At 42.4% G+C, this 23,214-nt stretch overlaps 1 protein-coding gene across 1 annotated transcript in view; it reads left to right on the plus strand.

Moving 5' to 3' along the window:
- CLVS2 (clavesin 2) overlaps positions 1 to 23,214 on the plus strand; it is a 93,415-nt gene that overhangs the window by 8,934 nt on the left and 61,267 nt on the right. Inside the window, exon 2 of the mRNA XM_060238807.1 lies at positions 5,657 to 5,831. Within this exon, the coding sequence (XP_060094790.1) occupies positions 5,657 to 5,831 (175 nt within the window). The remainder of the gene's footprint in view (positions 1 to 5,656; positions 5,832 to 23,214) is intronic.

Consider the following 23,214-nt stretch of genomic DNA (forward strand, 5'->3'; position numbering starts at 1 on the left):
CTCTGTAAGCTCTCTTAAATAATTTCCTTCTACAACTTCTCCAGAAGGCTCTGAGGAAAAGCATCCACCTCCCACATTTTGGGAGGCTGTTCCTTCGCATCAGGATAGCAGTGGAAAAGGCCCAGGCCATAGCGATTTTGTTCTCAAGAGAGAAGGGGGATGGCTGTTGTGAGGTGTGGATATGACACACAGGTTCATATCAGGAGATTATAATAATGTATGCAGAATATATGAAATTTTTAATAGATGTATGATATTTTATAAATTGGTGGTACTTTAGCTATATCCGCAAGCTGACATGGAGATCCAGCAAGACTTGGTAATAGGAAGGGAATGTGATTGTAAATCTGAAACAAATGTTAGAAATCTGAAATGTAAGAAAAAATGTTGGATTTGCTTTTGAAAAAATTGGGTGTACGCTTTCATAATGAAGTTTTTCAGCAAATCACCCTATGAATGTTGCTGGGTTAAGAAGGAAAATATGTAACATCACTGTATTGGTATATTGTTAATTGGTATTGCCTTTGAAGAAAGTAGTGACGTGGCACTTGGCAGACTAACAACATTTATTTCAATATGAGGTATACCTTGGTCTCTGGCTTGCATGTGAACACACACTGGTCATTTAACTATGGCACAGGACAGAATGATGGACCTTTATTACCATCTCTGATGAGTGAGGGCTCCTCAATTTATGCAGAAATGATTTATAACCATTATTTGGAGCTTCACTTTTTAAGTGACTCATATACAACCAGTCTGGCTTGAAAAAAATATTTTTTAATATATTGATATAGTTACAGCTTTATGTGTGTGTTTGTGTTAGTATAATTTTGACCACTGAAGTCTGCCCTCAGTGGTCAAAATTCTCTGTTATTGGGCATGCAACCTCATCTTGTTGATGTATACTGTGATCTGGTACCCTCAACAGTGTCAGTGGTGGCGACCCCTCTCCTTCCCCTCTGGCAAGATTTAAAGGGCCCTTCAGATGATTGGCAGGAGCACGTGGCCCTCTTGTAGTGCTCACGTATCCACTTTCCATAAAGGGTGAGGAATTTCCTGAAACTTCCTCCAACGTGAGCACTACAAGTACTTTCTGTCTTTCAAGCTTGGAGATGTAAATATCATAAGCATTTTTTTCCACAAGCACCTTGGAACTGTCAAGTTTGGAAGTGGACCATTGTTGTGGACTCTAGTGAAAAGCTTATAGACTTTGGCAATGTACTGAGAGTTGCAAGTTGAAATTCCTTGTTGCTCCTTTGTATAAGTTTATTTATAAGCTATTATAAGAGCTTTGTTTAATTATATTAGTGCCATTTTTTGATCAATCACAATGTTATATTGTTGCTTTGCCCCTTGTCTGTGACTCTCCTTTTTGTTGTTGATGCCTGAACTCCAAGCAGGAAATTCACCTCTTGCAGTTCAGGCATATGCTGCTTTGGCTTCCCAGATGCTGGTGTTGGGAAGTTCCCGTCCCCTCCTTGAACGTCCCTCAGATCCCCTCACCCCCACCCCCGCTAGAGAGAAGATTCAACCTGGCAACCCTAATGTCATTTTTAATCCTAAGATTCTGTGCACTGTGTAATAAATAGTGCTTATTTTCAAGTTGCTCAACCTTTTGGTTCTTAACTTGATTTTCAGGTTGGGTTTTCTTTCTCCTTTGTCATGTCATTCTTTACAGTGCCACTAGATCAGGGGTGGCCAAACTTGCTTAATGTAAGAACCATATAGAATAAAAGCAGCTGTGAGCTGCTGGCACAACACCTTACTTATTTCATTTCTAAATTGATCTTTTATGGTAATAAACTGAACAACTAGATAACTAGAACTATTTGTTTCCTGAATTTTTTCTTGAAAATGATATATTTTGGCAAGCTTTCTGTAGCTCCCTCAGCTGGAAATAAGAGAGAACGAATGGAAGAGATGGCAAATAGATGGGAGGGAAGGAAGAGAGAGAGAGAGAGGGAGGGAGGAAGAAATAGATAGAGAAAAGTGAAAAGAAAGATGAAAAGAAAGCAAATAGATGGGGGGAGGGAGGAGGAAAGAAAGAGAAACACTGATGGGGAAGAAGATTCCCATGGAGAGAGAGAAAGGAAGAGGGAAAGAGAGAGACAATGGTGGAAAGAAAGCAAATAGATGGGGAAGGGAGGGAGAAGTGGAAAGCACATTTAAGTTTAAATGTGTTTGCCAAGTCCCTCTCCCAGCCCCCATGCCAGCCGGCTTGGCTTGGAGGAGGGATTTAAAGAGACAAATGCCTTCTCTGAGCCAAGTCAGTCAGTCCATGTGAAAGTGGGGTGGGACTTGGAGAGCACATTTAACTTTAGAGGGGAAGGGAGGGGATAAAGAGAAAGAAAGAAAGATGGAAAGGGTGTAAAGAAAATAGATGGGTGTGGGAGGAGGGAGGGAGAGCTGCAGTTTGACCACACCTGAGCTAGATTTTTGTTTTATTTTGTTTTGACAGACTAACACAGCTACCTGCAATTCAAAGAATTCAACAGGATTTAGGTTTTTCAGAGCAAATTTTCAAAAGAACACTTTAAACAAAATAGAAATGGGAAATTTCAACTAATTTAAAATTGATGCCAAAACATCAGTTCTGTTCTCCTTAATGCATGTATTTTGAGTTCTCAAAGTGTGCTTCACAATGGAGCATGTGTTGTAAGTTAATGTTCCAGTTGTGACAGTGTACTTCAGGTTTATGGTGATCTCCCCTGCTGTGCTGCCAACATGAATAACAATAATGATGAGGTGAAATATTGGATACTGCAGGTCTAGAGTGAATTTGTGATGAGCTTTTATGCAAATAGTTCCTTGCTGTTCGAAGACTTTAATGCAGAGTTTTTAATCATAATTCATTTGACAGAGGCTTTGATGCTGACACTTTGAAAACAAAAGCTTCAATTTGTAAAACCTGCAATTTCAACTCTTAATGGGTGTAAAGCTTCCAGAATTTCAGTATTGAGCTAAAATATATTTTGGAATGCTGTTTTAAATTTTCTGTACTTCTGCAAAATGCAGCTTGCTTATTAGTGTTATATAAGCCTGGAAGAAGGCAGCCCTGTGGTGCAGAGTGGTAAAGCTACAGTACTGCAGTTTGAGCTCTCTGTTTACAACCTGAGTTCAATCTCGGCGGAAACTGGGTTCATATAGGCAGCTCAAGGTTCACTCCACCTTCTATCCTTCTAAGGTCGGTAAAATGAGTACCAGCTTGCTTGGGGAAAAGTGTAGATGATGGGGGAAGGCAATGGCAAACCACCCCGTAAAAAGTCTGCCATGAAAACATTGTGATGCAACATCACCCCAGAGTCGGAAACGACTGGTGCTTACGCAGGGGACTACCTTTACTTTTTTTTTAAGCCTGGAAGAACACTACGTTAAAAAAAAAAAGGTATCCCACAGGGATTGCATAGTGCCTAATAGATTTTCAATTTTTTTAATGCAGGGGTGACAAACATGCAGCCTATGGGCTGGATCAGGCCTGCAGAGGACTCCTGTGAGGCTTGCAAACAACTCACATTTGTCTGCTTCCTTCTCCCTTTCTTGCTTCCTTCTGCATCACAGCCAGTGTTCCCTCTAAGCTGAGTTAGTGTGAGCTAGCTCACAGATTTTTAGCCTCCAACTCACACATTTTCTTGTCTTAGCTCAGGAAGGATGACCCTGGAGCACACTAATTTATTCAGTAGCTCACAACTTTAATGTCAGTAGCTCACAAAGTAGAATTTTTTGCTCACAAGATTCTGCAGCTTAGAGGGAATATTGATCACAGCTTCCTTTGCCAGACTTGCTCAATCAAGCTACAGAGCAAAACTTCTGTTTTCTCCATTGGCTGACCAGAACATGAAGCAACTTGTGTATGAAAGCTTGCAATACTCAGCCATTTACTATTTTCCTCTGGGTCTCAGGCTCAAAGCATTAGATTTCTGTAATGAATGTCAGTAAACCAAAAGTAGGTTCGCAACTTACAAATGCACACCTGAACAGCATCTGAATAGCATACTCAAGATTGGTACAGCACAGACGTCTCCAGATTTTGATGCAATAATTTAGTGCAAGAAGTGTCAGTTATCAGAGACTGTTAATGAACAAAATATTGCAAGAGTACTAATCTTTGAAGCATAAGAACATAAGGGAAGTCAACAAGGTCTCATTTATGTCAGATTCGGCCCTCATAACAAATGAGTTTGTCATCACTCCTTTAACAGGTCATTTTAAATAGACAGGACTTTCTAACGACCTGTACTGCAATCTCATAAACAGGATGCTGGAGTTCCATGATTTTAAAAGGCCTTAGGCAGTTTAACCATGTGGGACTGTAGCCAGTGTTGCTGCTATCTCTTGATAGGTAATAAAACCTATTTTGTGATAGCTCAATCATGGAAGATCAGGGAAATCATTGCCATTCTTCAAAACAGTACTATAGTGACTCAGACAGAATTTCATATTTGGGTTGACTACCAGGGTTTTTTTTTTGTGTGTGAAAAAAAGCCCAGTAGGGTCTCATTAGGTCACACACCCTTAACACCAAGCCAGCTGGAACTGCGTTCCTGTGCATTCCTGCTCAAAAAAAGCCCTGTTGACTACTATAGAAGGCTAATTCTCACAGTCATTAGCTATGTGGTCTTATTGTTTTGGAAACTTGCATTAGCACACTTTGAAAGGATTATAACTAGCATTTAAAAAGGTAAAAGGTAGTCCCCTGTGCAAGCACCGGTCGTTTTCGACTCTGGGGTGACGTTGCTTTCACAACGTTTTCATGGCAGACTTTTTACGGGGTAGTTTGCCATTGCCTTCCCCAGTCATCTATACTATCCCCCCAGCAAGCTGGGTACTCATTTGATCAACCTTGGAAGGGTGGAAGGCTGAGTTAACCTGGAGTCAGCTACCTGAACCAGCTTCTGCCGGGATCGAACTCAGGTCATGAGCAGAGGGCTCCAATTGCAGTACTGCAGATTTACCACTCTGTGCCATGGGGCATAACTAGCATGCTCAACTATAATTGATAGTGAAGGCCTCATAGAACAATGGGAGGGCTTCTGGTGTTGTGGCCCCACTAATGGACCTCCTGATGGCACCTGGGGTTTGGCTACTGTGTGACAGAGTGTTGGAGTGGATGAGCCATTACCCTGATCCAACATGGCTTCTCTTATGTTCTTTGTTCATTTTATGGAAAGAAAAACAACACCCACAAAAGCAGTGGTGGGGGCAGAAATAGCAGTGTCCTGCATAGACACATTTGCCATAAGATGGCCACTTTATTATTGTCAAGTATGAGGTCATCTTCAGTCTGTCTGTTATGTTTTTCTGGTGTAGACACTATGCAGTCACTCTGCTTGTAAATATTTCTGTATATTCCTGCAACATTTGGATGTGACCTAGTTCCCTGTGTGGTAAAACCAATGTTGCATAATTTATCTCATCCATTTCTCACAGGTTGCTTTCATTCACATTGGATAATGCACTGTAGCGATCATTCGCAGCTAGATTTTCCTGTGCGAAAAAGGAAAATACACTTGCAAATAACTCTTAAAGTTGAAAGTACATCTAGCTTGTGTGAAAGCAGCCATGTTTGGGCAGTTGATAGCAAAAAAACATGTTTCTTCTAGCATCCGAACATTTTTGGTTAGCTTAACCCAATCCCTTTCTTATATGTTGACAGATATACATTGGTGGATATATTACGTGCCATACTTCTTTCATTAGAAGCCATGATCGAGGATCCAGAGCTTCAAGTGAATGGATTTGTTTTAATTATTGACTGGAGCAATTTCACTTTCAAGCAGGCTTCTAAACTGACACCAAGTATGCTTCGATTAGCCATAGAAGGCCTTCAGGTAAAATTCTTCTAAAGTATTTTTCATCTGGCTATCTTTTTTTTTTTGTCTGAACAGCTAGCACTTTGCTTCTGCTGGTTCCATTCTACAAATCAGGGTATGCAGAACATGCAAAGGAAGGGGATGTTGATTCAAATGATATTCTGATATGTCGCTCTGTGCCATTTTCCTATTTGTGACTGAATTAAGGAAATGTCAGTTGAACACATGGTTGGACTGTTTATCTTACATCTGTGAAAGGTTGAACCTACAGTGCTCTTAGGCTTTTTGGTTGCTTCAGTCTGTGAATTCAACATTATCATTGAGGTCTTGGAGCAAAATCTTTTAAAAAGAGACAGCACTGGGTTTAGGGTTGCCAAGCCCTACTTCACTGCTGGCAGGGGGATCCTGTTCTACCATGTGTGCAAAGTATAAACAGCATGATGACATCACTCAGAAGTGACATCATGTCGCTGATGTGGTGCGCGCCGTTTTAGTTTTTGGACAAAACCTTTGGGCTTTTTTGCTACAAAACGGTAGAGTTTGTCCAAAACCCAGAGCATCATCATGTGACATTGGTGACATAATGATGTAACTTCTGAATGATGTCATCCTGTCAGGGATGTTGCACAACAACACCCCTGTTTAGGGGTGGGGTTTCCTCACTGGCCAGCTGGGGTCCAGTGGAGTGGAGCTTCAAAGACCTGGGAATTCCCTGGCCGGACCAGAAACCCTAACTGGGTTATAGAAATTGCTGTATGTGCTGTAGTGTATGGTCCCTCCATGATGTCCCTTTTGTGGTGGTACAAAGCAATAGTTAATAAGGGTAATGGAATAATTCAGTGGTGGTTTAAAAGCAGGGTTTTATTTCAGTTCTTTAGAGGTGTATATAAGGAAGATAGAGAGAAGCACAAAAGAGGAGCTTTGCAAAGGACTGAGAAGGCTTATAGTGCAATCCTAAACAGAGTTACACCCATAAACGCCCCAAGCAGAGTTATACTGAATTGTAAATGCTTGTGTCTAATTCCTTACCACTTCACAGAAAAATCACTTTATGATTTTTGATGAAGTTCTTATAAAGGAGAGATAGACCTCTTTGCTAAATTATCATGGTAGCAAGAACAGAAGTTCAGTAGAGCTGTGTAGCTTTGTTTAGGATTTTTTCCACCCAGGCTTTTAATTAAGAGGCTGGTTTTTTAACAATATTTTAGTCTGGAAACTGTTATTTTAAGATGTCAGGTATCTGTTTTATGGTCTTTGTTGTTATGCTGGGCTGGATTTTAATATTTTTTGTTTTTATTATTTTTAAGTCACTTTAGGCAGGTTCCTGGAGAGGTGGCATTTTTTTCTGAATAAATAAATACACTGTTCCTTTGCACTGAGAGAGAAAAAATCAAAAGTAGCTTGGTGTTTATTGAACACAAGGGAGCTTTTGAGTCAAAATGATGTGTGATTGTGTATGTGACCTGGATGGAGCAACCCTAACTTTCCTGGAAGCTTACAAAAGAATAATACATAGTTAAGGAATGCTGGAAATAACATGGTAATATTATAGATAGAAAGTTGTCAATTAGTGCAGAATGCCCTTTTGTTTTGTTTAATTTAAAGAAAAGGTGGCTAAGCTTCAGTTGCTTAATATTTCTATTTCTAAAGGAAAGCTCAATTTTGTTTACTGTTAATGTGTTAAAGAATGTATGTTAAAGCTGTCATATATACTAGCCTCATTACTTGACTCTAGAACTGTATAGAGTTCCAGTTCTAAATGCTTGTGTCTAATTCCTTACAACTTTACAGAAAATTCACTTTGTGAAGTTTGACAAAGTTCTTATAAGGGAGAGATGGACTTCTTTACTAAATGAGCATGGCAGCAGGAATAGAAGTTATGTGTAAATTGTTGTTTTGGCAAAGTGATGACACTAAATGTGGATTAAATCTGGATATTCTAAGATCCCAGTAAATAATCATAGGGTATCTGCCACAGGCTGCAGCAGTCTGTATAATTAATTTTGTAGTTATTTCATATGTCTAGGGTGGTTGTTTTTTAATAGCAGGAACGCAGTGTGGCCTAATATGCAAATGAGCTCCTGCTGGGCTTTTCCCATAAAAAATCCCTGTGTGACAAATGGTGACATCAGGGGGTATGGCCTAATATTCAAATGAGTTTCTGCTGGGCTATTTCTACCAAAACTGCCCTCATATGTCCATTCTCCATACATAATTCAGCTCGCATGTCAGTCATTTGGAGCAACTGGATCTGCAGACTCCCTTCTGTCTCATCTCTGGCTGGCTGTAGTGCATTGCGGGTTAGATTAAGACAGTTGGCTTGTGTGATATGGAAGAGAGACAATGTGGATAGACAGGTATTGACAGGGAATGGGGATTTGGTCTTTACCAACTTTTCCTTCTCAAACTCATCTTCTTTCACTAAAGCATGATAGATAAAGTATCTGGATAAATGAAAACAGTGAGTTTTTATGTGGCCACCACAGGACATAATAATCACTGGGCCAGGTTAGATGTTATTTCACTATGGAAATTGCTGTCTTTATGGTGAGGGGTTCTACCTCACTGATAAAATGAGAAATAGAATGGGGTTTTCCTCACTCTGCCATAGGGTTGCCAATTTCCAGTGTGGGCCTGGAAGTCTGCCGGAGTTACAACTGATCTATGAACAGTTCCCTTAGAGAGAGAATGGCTGCTTTGGGGGATGGGCTCTATGGCACTATAGCTTGCTGAGGTCCCTTCCCTCCCCAGGCTCTAGCCACAAATCTCCAGGAATTTCCCAAACCGGAATTGGCAACTCTGCCCTGCCAGCAGCCACCTTGGGCTTGTCATGTGTTATGACTCCTTCTCAGATGTTGAGTTCTGCTTCACAACATATTGGAGAGGTGTGAAACTCACCACAAGGAATAATGATTCCTTAGAGTGGGTATGTATGAAATGGATCAGAACAGTGCTGGGAAAGCAGGACAGCTTAACTCTTTCTGCAATCCTGTTTTCCCATTAGTCCAATTCACGTGTTACAGTAGCTACAGGTATCCAAATATAGTGTATACTGTTTTTTTTTTTTAAAAAAAATCTGCATAGAGTTTTCATGTTATATTCAATGCATGTGATTGAATCACGACATTTATCCAGGTTCTGGTCCCCTGTTTTATTTGAAAAGTGAATGCACATTGGCTTTTTTTAAATAAACAGATGCACTCATATACAGGTAGGATGTATATACAATCACGGTAACTTAAACAGGGCTATTGTAAACATAGCTTCAGACAGAGATGTAAGGCTGAGTATGTTCTGTGGACACCAACAAAACAGAAAATCTCCCCCCCACCACCAAAAAAAAAATCAAAATTCACTTTGTTGGTATTACAACTGGATTCACGGCAATAAAATGCCATAGCACCAGCATCGGTTTCAGCTAGTTTAAAATAAATATATGTTAAAATAAACAAGCCAAGTCAGTTTGCCCTCTGCTTAGGACTTCAGATGATTTTAAAGAAAGTTTTTGAACCCTCCGGTTTCCAGAAAACTCACATTGCTGATTTTAGAACATGCAATATGTTGAATGTTACCCTCTAATTCCTGAGATTTTGAAAGAGCAGCTCACTGTGAGGTTAGAATCAGTAGAAGGTGAATTGTTAGGAGGCCACCATCAAGTAAATGGCTGTGTGATTCTATGCTGTAGCTACCTCTGAGAGAAGGCTGACATCTTAATGTTTAATGGTAGTTAATGTGAAGGGTTTTTTTCCTTAGCCGTTTACTACTGACTTGATTAACGTGATCTACAGGCTAAAGTGCTTTTCTTGTATTATTAAATCTTTTGTATCATGGTGCCTAAGTGCTTTAATAAATGAAAAACTGTCTTCATTAAAGTAAATGCTTACCTGAGGGGAAGCTTAATTTTTTATATCCAAATGTTGAAGTTTTTGTGTCACTTACTATACAAGCTGGTTTGCTTTTGTGCAAGGCAATGCATTAATTTCCTTACATTTTAAGTACTGAAATGCTTTTATGACTTTTATAAAGCACACCAATAACTATCTCAGTGAACTTTTATGTGTTCTGATACCATAGTCAACTTCTGCAGTGTTTGCTGGATTTTTTTTTAGTAGTTTTGATCTAAGGTTATTTTCTCATGTTAAACTGTCCCCTTTCTCATTATATAGTCATGGCTGCAGAAGGTATAAACTTTGACAAAAGTGTGTTAGATAAAACCAATTAATTTTGAGAAAATATATTTATTTTCCGGTTGTGGCAAAACCATTTGCCTAGTTTTCATTTGTTTTTGTGAATGTTGAAAGCATCTTCCATTATTGGAAAATTTAGACATAATAATGCTGTTTTAATACTGTTCTTTTAGATGCTGTTTTCTTTACCTTCACTGGCCTTTGTCATATTTGTAACATACCACCAGTTAATTTTATCATCTGTGGCAACTCATGCAGTTTTTGCTGGGGATCTCACTGTCACAGATATTTTATTTATTTGAAATATTTTTATAATGCCTTTCCACCTGATCAGGATCCCCAAGATGGAGCTATGGTTGTCAGCTCCCTGCTGGAGGCAGGGGACTCCCCACTGCAAGGTCCCACCCCCTGCCATTGATCAGCTGGCTGATGGGGGGACTTACCAGGAGCAGGAGGACTTACCAGACTACATCATCTTTGACTTGCCAGTGTCAGTGCTAGCATGTATGGGAAGTGACATCATCACATTGGCAATGTCACGGTGATGCTCTAGTATCTGGGCAAAAATAACACAGTAGAAGCCATTTTTACCATGGAGTTTTTGCCCAAAATCCAGAGCATCACTGTGATGTCACAAAGTGATGTTGTCACCTGTGGAACAGGTTGGAAGTGATGTCACTACATTGCAAGCAACATAGCCTCCCTCCCACTTCTGCTAAGTCCCACTATCCCCCACTGATTGCCATGTCCCTAGTGAAGCACATAAAATCTTTAAAACATTTGAACAATTAAAAACAACATTTAAAACTATGAAATAATTCAATACAAAACATATAAACAATACCAGAACCAGGGGAGGAGGGCAACAGTTTTGCTGACTGTGTGCTGACTTCAGTGTCTCTGTGGGTGCACATTTGTGTAAGCCAAAATGCCCTCAAAACGAGGTTGGGGAATTGACCTGGCTTAAAAAGGATCTTGAATCTATGTATACAGGATACACATCCAGAAATATTGCTTAAAATTGCCAAGGACACTAATTAAGTAAAAACAATTAAAATTTATTGTAGAAAAATATAGGCACACATACAAGATAATAAACTCATAAAACATACATACAGTCCTAAGAAAAATAGAGAGAGCTGCAGAAACAACACAAGGATGGACAAACAGGGTGATAATTACCGATCGTAGTCTTCAAGGAAGGCTCCAATGGCGACAAACGAGGACTAGGGGGAGGGGACCCTTAACTGTTCAGGAATCGGGGATGTATATAGACAGCGGAACTGGGGTACTGCTTGATGCACACCTGTGTGGAGCTGGATCACAGGTTATAAGGACTACCTTGAGCCCTTAAGGATGGGAGGTACAGGGGTGGATGACAGTGGTTAGCTGGTACATGACCTCAGAAAAAGGGGAGACTCTGCAATGACCATAAGGGCTGGACTTATGCAGTAGCCAATAGCCAGTTGATTGATTGGATGCTCATAGCTAGCCAATGAGCAGACTTGGCCTTAGTTACCTGATTGGACTTCCAGGTAACAATGGGCCAAGGGGGAGGCTCCAGGGTGACCATTAAGGGAAAGAATGGGAAAAATTATTAAGGTGGGGGGTACTTAAGTCTACCAAACTTATCTAAAAAGGTGACAATAGATGGCCAAATTGCTACCTAGGTAACACCCGGTCTATACAAAGAAACTTGGCTCTGGGTGAAGATGTTCTTCCTCCTCTTCGATCTTCTATGGCACCAGTCTTTGTCTTGAGTTCTGTTGGACAAAGGCTTAGGCGGTCTGACAGGGTCCACGCCTGAGATAAACTTGATGGCTTTATGCATAGATGACATCTGTTGAGTACGTGAGACTCCCGCTTCACTGTTATGGAGTCTGGCACTGCAGGAAAATAGCTGTTGCTGGTGGTAGCCTCCCAAGATGAATTCTATGGTTGAGGCTGGAAACCGCTTGCCTGGACAGTTCCTGGCGGCGCACCTTCTTCCACTGCTATGGCCGAGATGGGGATCACACGAAGCGACTGGAAACCATCTGTTCTCCTGGTTAGCACTTCTCCAGAGACACGGAGTGCTGCTGCAACTTTGTGGCTGTTAGTACTCATAAGTCCCTTCCAGTTTAGTAGACAAAACCCACGTCCTCCTGGCAGATGTGTGTGAGTTGAGTCACCAGGCACCCTGGCAACCAAGCGGGTGACTATGATGTTCTGGAATTAGGGGTATTTTTCCCACATTTGGTCAGTGCTGCATCAATTGCACTGGCTGTTGATAGAATTCTGGATCCACTTCAAGGTGCTGGTGTTACTTACCAGGTGATGCCATTTACCTGTGTGCCATCAAAAGCTTCAGCTGCCCATTTCCACACATTAAGCATCTATTGGGGGCAATACATTTTTTTCTCCAGATTGTTGGCAGCCCTGTCACAGGCATGCATAAACAAAGCATGTGGATTGCTAATTATGTGGTCCAATGAGGCTGAGCAACGAAAAAAGAAAATGGTACAAAAAAGCAGCAATTTATATTCGAACAATGTAAATATTTGTAGTGATGGTGAATGCATTTTTCCCAGTCGGTAGTTTGCCTGCATCAAGTTTACTAATCTGTTCTAGATGAACACTGCAATAAGAGTATTTGATTCAATTATATGTATTTGGCCACTGTTAACTGAAATAGATTACTTGTGTACTCTTTCTGATAGTAACTTCCCACCAAGGAAGCCTACCTGGACTTGAAATGTTTTGACTGAAGATTTAAGTGTGACTGCGAATTCACATATGCGGCGATGACAGCAATATCAAGTGAGGATTTGCACATCTGAAACAGCAATCATAGATAAAACACCTCAAATACATTGCTGGCTGAAGAGCCAGTTTATACTGTCAGCTGCGCATTGTCGAATGGTGTAGTGGACTTGTGAATTAAGATAAAGGCAGTCTAGAAACCAGATTGTCCTGTGACACATTTGAAAAAGGAAGGATTTTATTAGGGCTGGAAATTGCTATGTAGAAAAGTATGGTACACACAAGTTTGGTTATAGCTTATTTTAAAGGGAGATTCACGACTACAGCTGGAACGTGCAGGGTTGCCAGGTCCAATGCAGGAAATATCTGGGGACTTTGGGAGTGGAGCCAGAACACTTTGGTGGTGGAGCTAGGAACAGGCTTATGACAAGCATGATTGAACTCTGAATGGAGTTCTGGCTATCACATTTAAAGGGACAGCGCTCCTTTGAAATGCCTTCCCTCCATTGGAAACAATGGAGGATGGGGCACCTTCTTTTGAGGCTCATTGATCCAATCTATTTGAAACTTGAGTTTTTTTGAGGAGAGACACCAGATGCTATATTGAACATTTGGTACCTCTACCTCAAAAACAACAACAACAACAGCCCCCCCGAGCCCCAGATACCCATTAATTAATTCTCCATTATACCCTCTGGGGGCCAGACTCCATAGTGTATAATAGAGTACACAGCAGACATTCAACACCCCCCCACACCTTCTGATAACCCTGAAGCAGGTGGAGGGCCTCCAGACCAAGGGAACCTTTGCCCCTAACTGGGGACTGGTAACCTAGGAATGTTCTAGGCTAGGGGGGGAATGGTGCTGACTTGGCATGGGGATATGCTAGGTCAGTACCAACTGTGCCCTTCAGTTTTCTACATTGGGCAAACAGGTTAAACCCTACACCAGAGGATGAATGAACACAAAACGGACATAAAGAATTACAAAACTGAGAAACCTCCCAGGGCACTCAGTGGGAGAACTCAAAGTAGCTTATTGCAACAGAGTTTCAGAAACAGACTAGAATGGGAGATTGCTGAATCTGGTCTCTGTTAACCCCCAGGGCTTAACAGAGATACAGGCATCTTATCTCACTGTATATGCTAAGTCACTGAGTTCTTACTTATCCCCAGAAATGAAACTTTGTTGGTCTTAAAGGGGCCACCTGACTCATACTTGAATCTCACATCTGTTGTTAACCCCTTTATTATCTGTATGCCAATTTGCTGCTATTTACATGTCCTACCATATTGTTATTCCAATCTCATCTGTATTTATTGGTCAGACACTTATGCGTCTTAACTCCAATTAGCTCTTCCTGACAACTGCCTCTGCCCCTGCAGGTAATATTTGAGGAAATCTGTTCTGATGTACAGTATGTGAAAAAGTGTGCACATGCTGAATCTCTGTTCTTGCATCTGGATCGGGGCGGTGTGGCGGTGCTGATGTTGTTGGACCTGTCGGCTGCGTTTGACACGGTTGACCATCGGCTACTGACCCGCCGCCTCGCCGATGTAGGGGTGAGGGGGTCTGCCTTACAATGGCTTGCCTCCTTCCTCGAGGATCGGGGACAAAGGGTAGCAATTGGGGGCGAGCTGTCCCAGAGGCGCACACTGGATTGTGGAGTGCCTCAGGGGGCAGTTCTCTCACCAATGCTATTTAATATCTATATGCACCCCCTTGCCCAGATTGCCAGGAGACATGGACTTGGGTGCCATCAATATGCAGATGACACCCAACTCTATCTGCTAATGGACGGCCGGCCTGACTGCGTCCCAGAGAATTTAGACCGGGCCCTGCAGGATTTGGCAACCTGGTTGAGGAAGAGCGGGCTGAAACTGAATCCAGCGAAGACAGAAGTCCTTTGTCTGGGTCGGGGCGCTCGGGGAGGGGAAATACCTCTCCCGGTCTTCGACGGGGCGCCGTTGAAAGCGGCGCACCAGGTTAAGAGCCTGGGAGTTTTACTGGAGCCTGCATTATCAATGGAGGCCCAGATTGCAGCCACTGCAGGGTCAGCCTTTTTCCATCTAAGGCGGGCAAAGCAGTTGGCTCCCTTCCTAGAGCGCCAAGATCTGGCAATGGTGCTTCATGCAACGGTCACCTCGAGACTGGATTACTGTAATGCCCTCTACATGGGGCTGCCTCTGTACCGAACCCGGAAGCTGCAGCTGGTGCAGAACGCAGCGGCTAGACTGTTGCTGGGACTCCCTAAATGGGAGCACATACAGCCTGGGCTGCGCAAACTGCACTGGCTGCCAGTTACATACCGGGTTCGTTACAAAGTGCTGGTCATTACCTTTAAAGCCCTATATGGTCGAGGACCTGTCTACCTTAGGGACCGTCTCTCCTCATATGAACCCCAGAGAGCACTGAGGTCAGCCGGGAAAAACCTGCTGACTATCCCCGGACCGAGAGAGGTGAAGCTGCAAAGCACCCGTAACCGGGCCTTCTCCTCTATAGCCCCGAGCCTATAGAACCAACTTCCAGAGGAAATACGGGCCCTGCGGGACCTAGAACAGTTCCGCAGGGCCTGCAAGACCTTCCTTTTCAGACTGGCTTTCCCTGATGAAAATGGAAATTGCGAAGGAAACCGCCATCAGAAAAAGTAAACATATTTACATAGCACTAGCACTTTTAAAAATTAATTAATTTAATTTTAAAACTTAACCAGATTTTAATTAAATGCTTATAATGTTTAATGTAATTTTATCCATTTGTATAATTCAATCCTGAACCATGTTGTTAGCCGCCCTGAGCCTGCTCCGGCGGGGAGGGCGGGATACAAATAAAATTTGTTGTTGTTGTTGTATGTGCCCAGGGCTGAGCTTGGTTTGTCTTGCAGGTGCTGCTGGACTCTAGCTTTGTACTCACATCTCTTTGTTAGCTCTTGCATTTACATGCTAATTTGCTGCCATTCATAGATCTTACCAGCCACCTGATCCTATTTCAGCTTGACTTATGTATCTTGGCCCTTCCTAACAGCTGCCCCCACCCTCTCTTTTCCTGTAAGTAGGACTTGAAGAGATTCTGTTCCATTGTTTGTATCTGAAGAACTGTGCTTCACACAAAAGCTTATACCCAGAATAAAACTTTGTTGGTATTAAACGTGCCATTGGACTTAAACTTTGTTCTACTTGAAATCTTATTACAATTTGCTTTTGAGAACTGCTTTTGAGAACTGCTTTCCAGAAATATGATGCTTTGGAGGTTTGACTGGACCTGAGTGCAACCCTGAGCCTTCTAAGATGGGACAGATGGGCAGAAGTCCTGCCCCTTTCTGTCGGTCACCATCCCTTGCATGACTGTTTGGTATTTGAGCAGCTAAAATCTAATAAGGGAATGGCTGAGGAAGCCTGATGGGAGAGGGAAGTGAGAGAAAAAGCTTTCACATTCTCAGTTCAGGTCAGATAGGATCTGACCTTCAGAAAGTGAGAGAATGAGGGGTGGGGGGAGAGATTCTGTCTCAGAATCACCTGCCTTATGTATAAGCAGGCTAAACCAGTGAATGTGTGAAGATAGACTTGCATCTCCACAGTGTCACATGAGAGAGAACCAAGCCTGAGGCTGCAATCACACACACTAAATAATGCACCTTCCAACTGGATTTTGCCAGTTCACACAGTAAAATTCAGTTGGAAAGTGCATTGGAAGCGGATTGAAAGTACATTATTTAGTATGTGTGATCGCAGCTTTAGAGTCAAACGTTTGAAGAAAAGCAGGGTAGCGTAGTAAATTCTTTGACATGAGTGGCATGAGACTGAAGTTGTCCCAGGGCCGCGTTTCTGATAGAAACTTGCTAACAATTTGTAGTTTAGGGAGAAACTCACGCACACACTGTGAAAAATTCTAATCCCGTTTTCGCACACAGTTTACCTCGCAGTCACAATCCTGTTCCCTCCGCAGCATCTGTCAGCTTTCCCGCCATCTGCGCCGGAGTTACAGGAAGTGCTGTGGCTTTAGCGTAGCAAACGTAAACGGGGTTTTAGCGGTTTACGTTTGCTACGCAAAAGCTGCGGCACTTCCTGTAACTTCGGCGCAGATGGTGGGAAATCCGACCAGATGCTGCGGAGGGAACAGGATTGTGACTGCGAGGTAAGCTGTGTGCGAAAACGGTCTAAGATTAAGAGAAAGCCACTTTGACTTTTTACCACAAGAGTAAAAGTTTGGCTGTTAACTGCTCTGTGCACCTAAAGGTTAACATTTGAAATGTTGAAACGTAATATATTTAGCAAAAGTCTTGTGTTACCTCCTGTGAATAGTTTTTTTTTTTGTCTTGTGTCCCTGAGGTCTTACATGCAAGACCTCCGTTTAGAAGGCTGTGGGTTCAGTCAGTCAGCAGAATCCCTCTCTGGGGTAGAGGCCACTTGGGTCGAGCTACACAGCACACTGCTGCTTCTTAAACAGCCTTTAAAATTCTGACCTTCACATGAGGCTCTGCTCTGGATTGCACTATAGTCTCTGAATTAAAAAGACAGGGTGAAAGAGGAAAATACACCATCATGCAGATACTATTTTGGGGTTCATGTCTTCTGCATACTATAGCCCATTAACTTTCCTTATTTATTGCTTTAGCTTGGCTCTGGTTTGTTTTTAAATTTCTAATTAAAATGGCTTTTAGAGTTGGGTCAGGTTCAGTTATTGAATTCTTAGCCTGAAAGAGAGACTGCCAAAGATTTATTTATTTTAGATAAGTTCATATCGTGCCCTATCCCAATAAAGGATTCAGAGCAGCTGACATCATATCTCTTTGAAATGGTAATATGTCATGTGCTGGCTTGCAATACTTCTTTTCACGCCATTCAACCCAGTCATGACAGTTTCTCAGTATGAGCATCAATATTCTCTAGGACCGCCCATTGGAGATATGATGACTTGCCATGCAGTGATGTCAAGCAATCTAGAAAGCAGCAATAAAATTTTCCTCTTATGCCACTGCAGGGGGCGCTACCACATAAAAGCAATTTTGGATTACCTCTGCCTGAGTGCAGTGGCTTGGAGCATGTAGGGACTGGATAAAAATATGGAGCAGAGGTCCATCAGTGGCTATTAGCCACAGTATGTATGTATGTGTGTGTGTATGTGTGTATATATATATACACACATACACTGCTATATATACACTGCTAACATATATATATATATATATATATATATATATATATATATATATATATATATATATATATATATATATATGTTAGCAGGAAAGGCCTGTGGCAAATCTTGGAACGTTTAGGATGTCCCCCAAGGTTCCTCAGCATGATCATCCAGCTACACGAAGACCAGCGAGGCCAAGTCAGACACTGTAATGACCTCTCGGAGCCCTTCCCAATAGGCACAGGTGTAAAGCAAGGCTGCGTTCTCGCGCCAACTCTCTTTACGATCTTCTTTAGCATGATGCTTCAAAGAGCCGCAGTAGATCTAGATGATGATGATGGTGTCTACATCCGTTATCGCACCGATGGCAGCCTGTTCAACCTGAGGCGACTAAAGGCCCACTCCAAGACAATGGAAAAACTCATCCGAGAGCTACTGTTTGCTGATGATGCTGCACTCGTCTCCCACTCGGTATCAGCTCTGCAGCATATGACGTCCTGCTTTGCAGAGGCTGCCAAGCTATTTGGCCTAGAAGTTAGTCTGACGAAGACAGAAGTTCTCCACCAGCCTGCACCCCAGGAAGATTATCACCCTCCCTGCATCACTGTGGGTGAATCAGTTCTGAAGACAGTCCAGCAGTTCAGCTACCTGGGGTGCATCATCTCCTCAGATGCCAAGATCGACAAGGAGATTGACAACAGGCTGGCAAAGGCAAACCGTGCATTTGGCCGACTGCACAAAAGAGTGTGGAGCAACAAGCATCTGAAAAAAGGCACAAAGATCAATGTTTACAAAGCGATTGTGATGACAACCCTCATCTACGGCTCCGAATCATGGGTTTTATACCGTCATCACCTGCGACTCCTTGAGCGCTTTCATCAGCGCTGCCTTCGCACCATCCTCAACATCCACTGGAGTGACTTTGTGACCAACACTGAAGTCCTCAAGCGGGCGGAGGTTACCAGCATCGAGGCACTGCTGCTGAAGACGCAGCTGCGCTGGGCAGGGCATATTTCTAGGATGGAAAACCACCGCCTTCCCAAGATTGCCCTGTATGGCGAACTCTCCACTGGCCATCGAAATAGAGGGGCACCAAAGAAGAGGTACAAGGACTCCTTGAAGAAATCCCTTGGCACCTGTCGCATCAACCATCACCAGTGGTCTGACCTAGCCTCAGATCGCAAAGCATGGAGGCACACCATCCACCAGGCTGTCTCTTCCTTTGAGAACGCACGCATAGCTGGTCTTGAGGACTTGTCAGCCACCAGCAAGCCTGCAGCAGACGTGGACTACTGCACCCTTCTTAAATCTTCGTTCGCGAAGCCAAGCCGAGAGAGTGTGTGTGTATATATATATATATATATATATATATATATATATATATATATATATATGTGTGTGTGTGTGTGTGTATTTATATATATACGCACACACATATATTGGCCACTGTGTGACACAGAGTGTTGGACTGGGTGGGCCATTGGCCTGATCCAACATGGCTTCTCTTATGTTCTTATGTAGTTCTCAAGACTATGAGAACTGGCAGACAGTCAAACGCAAAGCACTTTGTTCAAAGCTGGACTCAGCAATACTTGGTACAAAGCACAGAAAGTACAGGCACCCACCCAATAAGACATCTCACTCATTCCCCTAGCACTCCTGACTTAATCTGAACTGCAACAAACATTAAAATAAATAAGTCTCTGAATGTACAAATAAGTTAATCTGAAAGATAGCAATTTCCCATAACTGTTCAGGGATTTGAACCTGGATTTGCCACATTCAAGCCAATACTAGTCACTAAACCACATTATAAAATCAGATATACCGTGTCCTGGTTTTGTGTTTTCAGATTTATCTTTCAAAACAGGACAGTGGGCTGAAAGTACTTTTTAAAAGAAAAAAAATCCAGGTTCTTCATAATTTAAATCTAGGATTGCCAAATCCAATTCAAGAAATATCTGGGGACTTTGGGGGTGGAGCCAGGAACAAGGATGTGACAAGCATAACTGAACTCCAAGGGAGTTCTGGCCTTCACATTTAAAGGGACAGCACACCTTTTTAAATGCCTTTCTTCCATAGGAGATAATGAAGGATAGGGGCACCATCTTTTGGGGCTCATAGACCCCCTGGTCCAATCGTTTTGAAACTTGGGGGGTATTTTGGGGAGAGGCACTAGATGCTATACGAAAAATTTGGTGCCTCTACCTCAAAACATAGCCCCCCCAAGCCCCCAATACCCACGGATCAATTCCCCATTATTCCCTATGGGAATTGTTCTCCATAGGGAATACTAGAGTGCCCAGTAGACATTTCCCTCCCCCCACATGCTTTCTAAAGCGGGGGGAGGGCCTCCAAACCAGGGAATCCCCTGCCCCTCCCTCTCTCTCACACACAAATACTTACTGGGTCTTGTTCCTGCAGAACTTTACTTGATCTGAAAATGAAAGCAAAACAAAGGGAGGGGCTGTTCTCTGAAGCCCTTCCTGTTTCCTGCTCAGCCTTAAAGGAACATATTTTAAAAACAGACCTGCAGGAGCTCTAAAACTACATGGTGATTGTGGGGGGCGGGGTTTCCCCCGCCGGTTAGTTGGCTGGGGGCGGGAAGAAGCCTGTAAAAATGGGGGATCCCCCGCTGGGACCTGGGGATTGGGAAGCCTATTTAAATCTGATTTTTTTAGGGGAATTACCTATGATAAAAAGCAAATGCAAATAAAAAAATGATCTAATAGCCAATTAACATACTAAGTACAAATCATGGCAGTAGTGATGCATGCTCATACTACTCACAGTATTAATTGAGCAATATGCACCAGGGCATCTTTGGAGTTCATCCATGTCCATGCTGAGCACTCTTTCTTCAGGATGTTGTCAGTCTGTGGCCTTGTATGTTCAGTTATGGAAGTCACTCAGTGAATCTGATTGAAATCCAGATTCCTGGCTGAAAAAGAAAAAAAAATGATTTTATACTCTTTGGTAGGTTTATAATTTAATTTATCGTTCTGTTTTGACAATTGCTTTCTGTATAAGCCAGATAAAATGTATATCAAGAGCTTGTCACTGGGCTAGATTAGATGAAATACTTAGATGAGACTAAGGCTGATTCCGCATTAGCCTTTGCTCCGGCTCCGGCGCTGTGTTTCCCCCAGGGCAGATGTTGATTTCTGTATATCTTGACCCAGGGCGGCAGTTTGACCCACCTCCAAAGCAGTGTTGCCCCGAATTTAGGGGATCTGCAAAATGCGAGAAGTTTATTTTTGATGCAGTTTCGGGGCTTGAAATTTATGTGCGAAACTCACACCAATGCACTGTCAAACTTCTCACATCAGTAGAACACACCCACATAACTCCACGCCCATGATTCCGCCCAGTTATTTCGTCATACTTCTTTAATTGTACTCCCTTTGACATTTATCCAATATCAAGTAATTTATTTAAACAAATCACGTTTCGCATTACAACACGAAAAATATATGACGATGTAACGTGATTTTCTTTTACTGAATACATCCCTTCCACCTGCCCCCATTCTTTATGGTATTCCACGTGAATTTGATAATGTGTCATTGCATTGTGATTACTTTCTTCTCCCCTCTGATAAAAATCACTCCTGACTATTATAATTTTTTTTTTCAAATAAGATTGTTATAACGCAACTAAATAAATAGTGATGTTACATGAACTACTTTAAAGATGCGCGATTGCCACCTTTATCAATCCCCCCCCATATGGCCTCAAACGGGAACGGGAATTTGGTTATGTTTATAGGTTTATATTTTTGATAGGTTGGGGAAACTTTCTCCCTTAACCCCTCTGCATAAATCTCCTCCCCCCATACACACCTTCATGCATCTGTTTGTAATTTGTTTTAGCTTTTAATGGAAAACTGTGTGCTTAACATTCAGCATGTGTGGATAAAAATGGTGGATTGCCAACTCAGATTTCCTGGGGCTTAGATAACCTGCCAATGGCAGGGCGAAAGGAAAACACGTGACTTTGCCAGTATTATGCCTCTGTCATTACATTGTAATGCAAACAAAGACGATCGTGTTGTAACGCGAACATGCTTGCGTGTTAAAAAAAACGGGAAACGTATGAGGGAGGGGGAAATTGCTACGATTGTGGGGGAAACTCTGGGAGCAGCAGTAACGCAGAATCAGAACACAGAGAATAGATTGGGAATTGAATCCAGGAGAAATCCTCTAGTGCGGAATCGGGAAATCACACCCGCATGGAACAACCTCGGAGCGAAAGGGAGGCAAACGCCAAATGCGGAATCAGCCTAAAAGAGACATAGGATTGCCAAGTCTGTGTTGGAAAATACCTGGAGACTTTAGGGGTGGATCTGGGATAGGATGGGGTTTGGGGAGAGGAAGAACCTCAGCATAGTACAATATCTCTTTGAAATGGTTTACCCTTCAAAGCAGCCATTTTCCCCAGGGGAGCTGATCTCTGCCAGCTGGAAATCAGATGTAAAAGCGGGAGATCTCCAGGTCCCACCTGGAGGCTGGCAACCCTAAATGTTCCATAAAACATATTATGTATTTGTAGTTTCTGCACAATGAAATTGAATGAATTTTGGCTTATATGACTTTGCATGTAATGGCAGTTTACAGACTGTTTTCATAATAGGAAATTAAATGTTTTAGACAGAAAAGCAAAAGGCAGCAGAGAGTATCATGTTTGGAGGTTGCCTCACTAATTGCAGAGCAGAGAGGGACAGACTTCCAGAGCCATAGTTCAGGATGTCCAAGACATCTGTCCTTGCATCTATGAGTGGGGGCTGGGATGACAAAAGGAAAAGCCAGCAGCCAGCTTGAATCTCTGCAATGACTGCTTGGCCTGTGGCTGGAGAGCAGCAGACAATGACATCCTAATCAGAAAACAGTGGGAACTCCCAGTGTGGTTGTTAGGTTGTCTTTCATCCTTTTTCCCCTTTTCTAGAATTGACCAGGCAACCTTATCACAAAAACCATGGTTGTAGGCATGAGATCAGGGATGAGGGTGAATTTGATTCTTCAGGGATTTCCTTTTCTAGACCAGTGCAAATGATTTCACTCTTGTTGGTTCAAGTTGGTTCACCCTTGTCTCTTATCACATTGTACAGATGCCAATTGAATTCCGAGTATGTACTGTGATTCTTAAATTAACTGTATACAGATAAGACTGCAGATTTCTACATTCTTTAAGCGCAGCATCAGATGCAGGTCCCTGTTTTCTGGCTTTCTTATGCTCATTATTAGCTAAAAAAAAAATCCTGCTTTTGGTATAGAATCGGAAGTAATACTGATACAGGGTGTTTTCGCACTCACGTTTTACTGGCGCCACGACCT

This window comes from Heteronotia binoei, chromosome 1 (genome assembly GCF_032191835.1).
Source record: "Heteronotia binoei isolate CCM8104 ecotype False Entrance Well chromosome 1, APGP_CSIRO_Hbin_v1, whole genome shotgun sequence".
NCBI classification, from domain to species: Eukaryota; Metazoa; Chordata; class Lepidosauria; order Squamata; family Gekkonidae; genus Heteronotia; species Heteronotia binoei.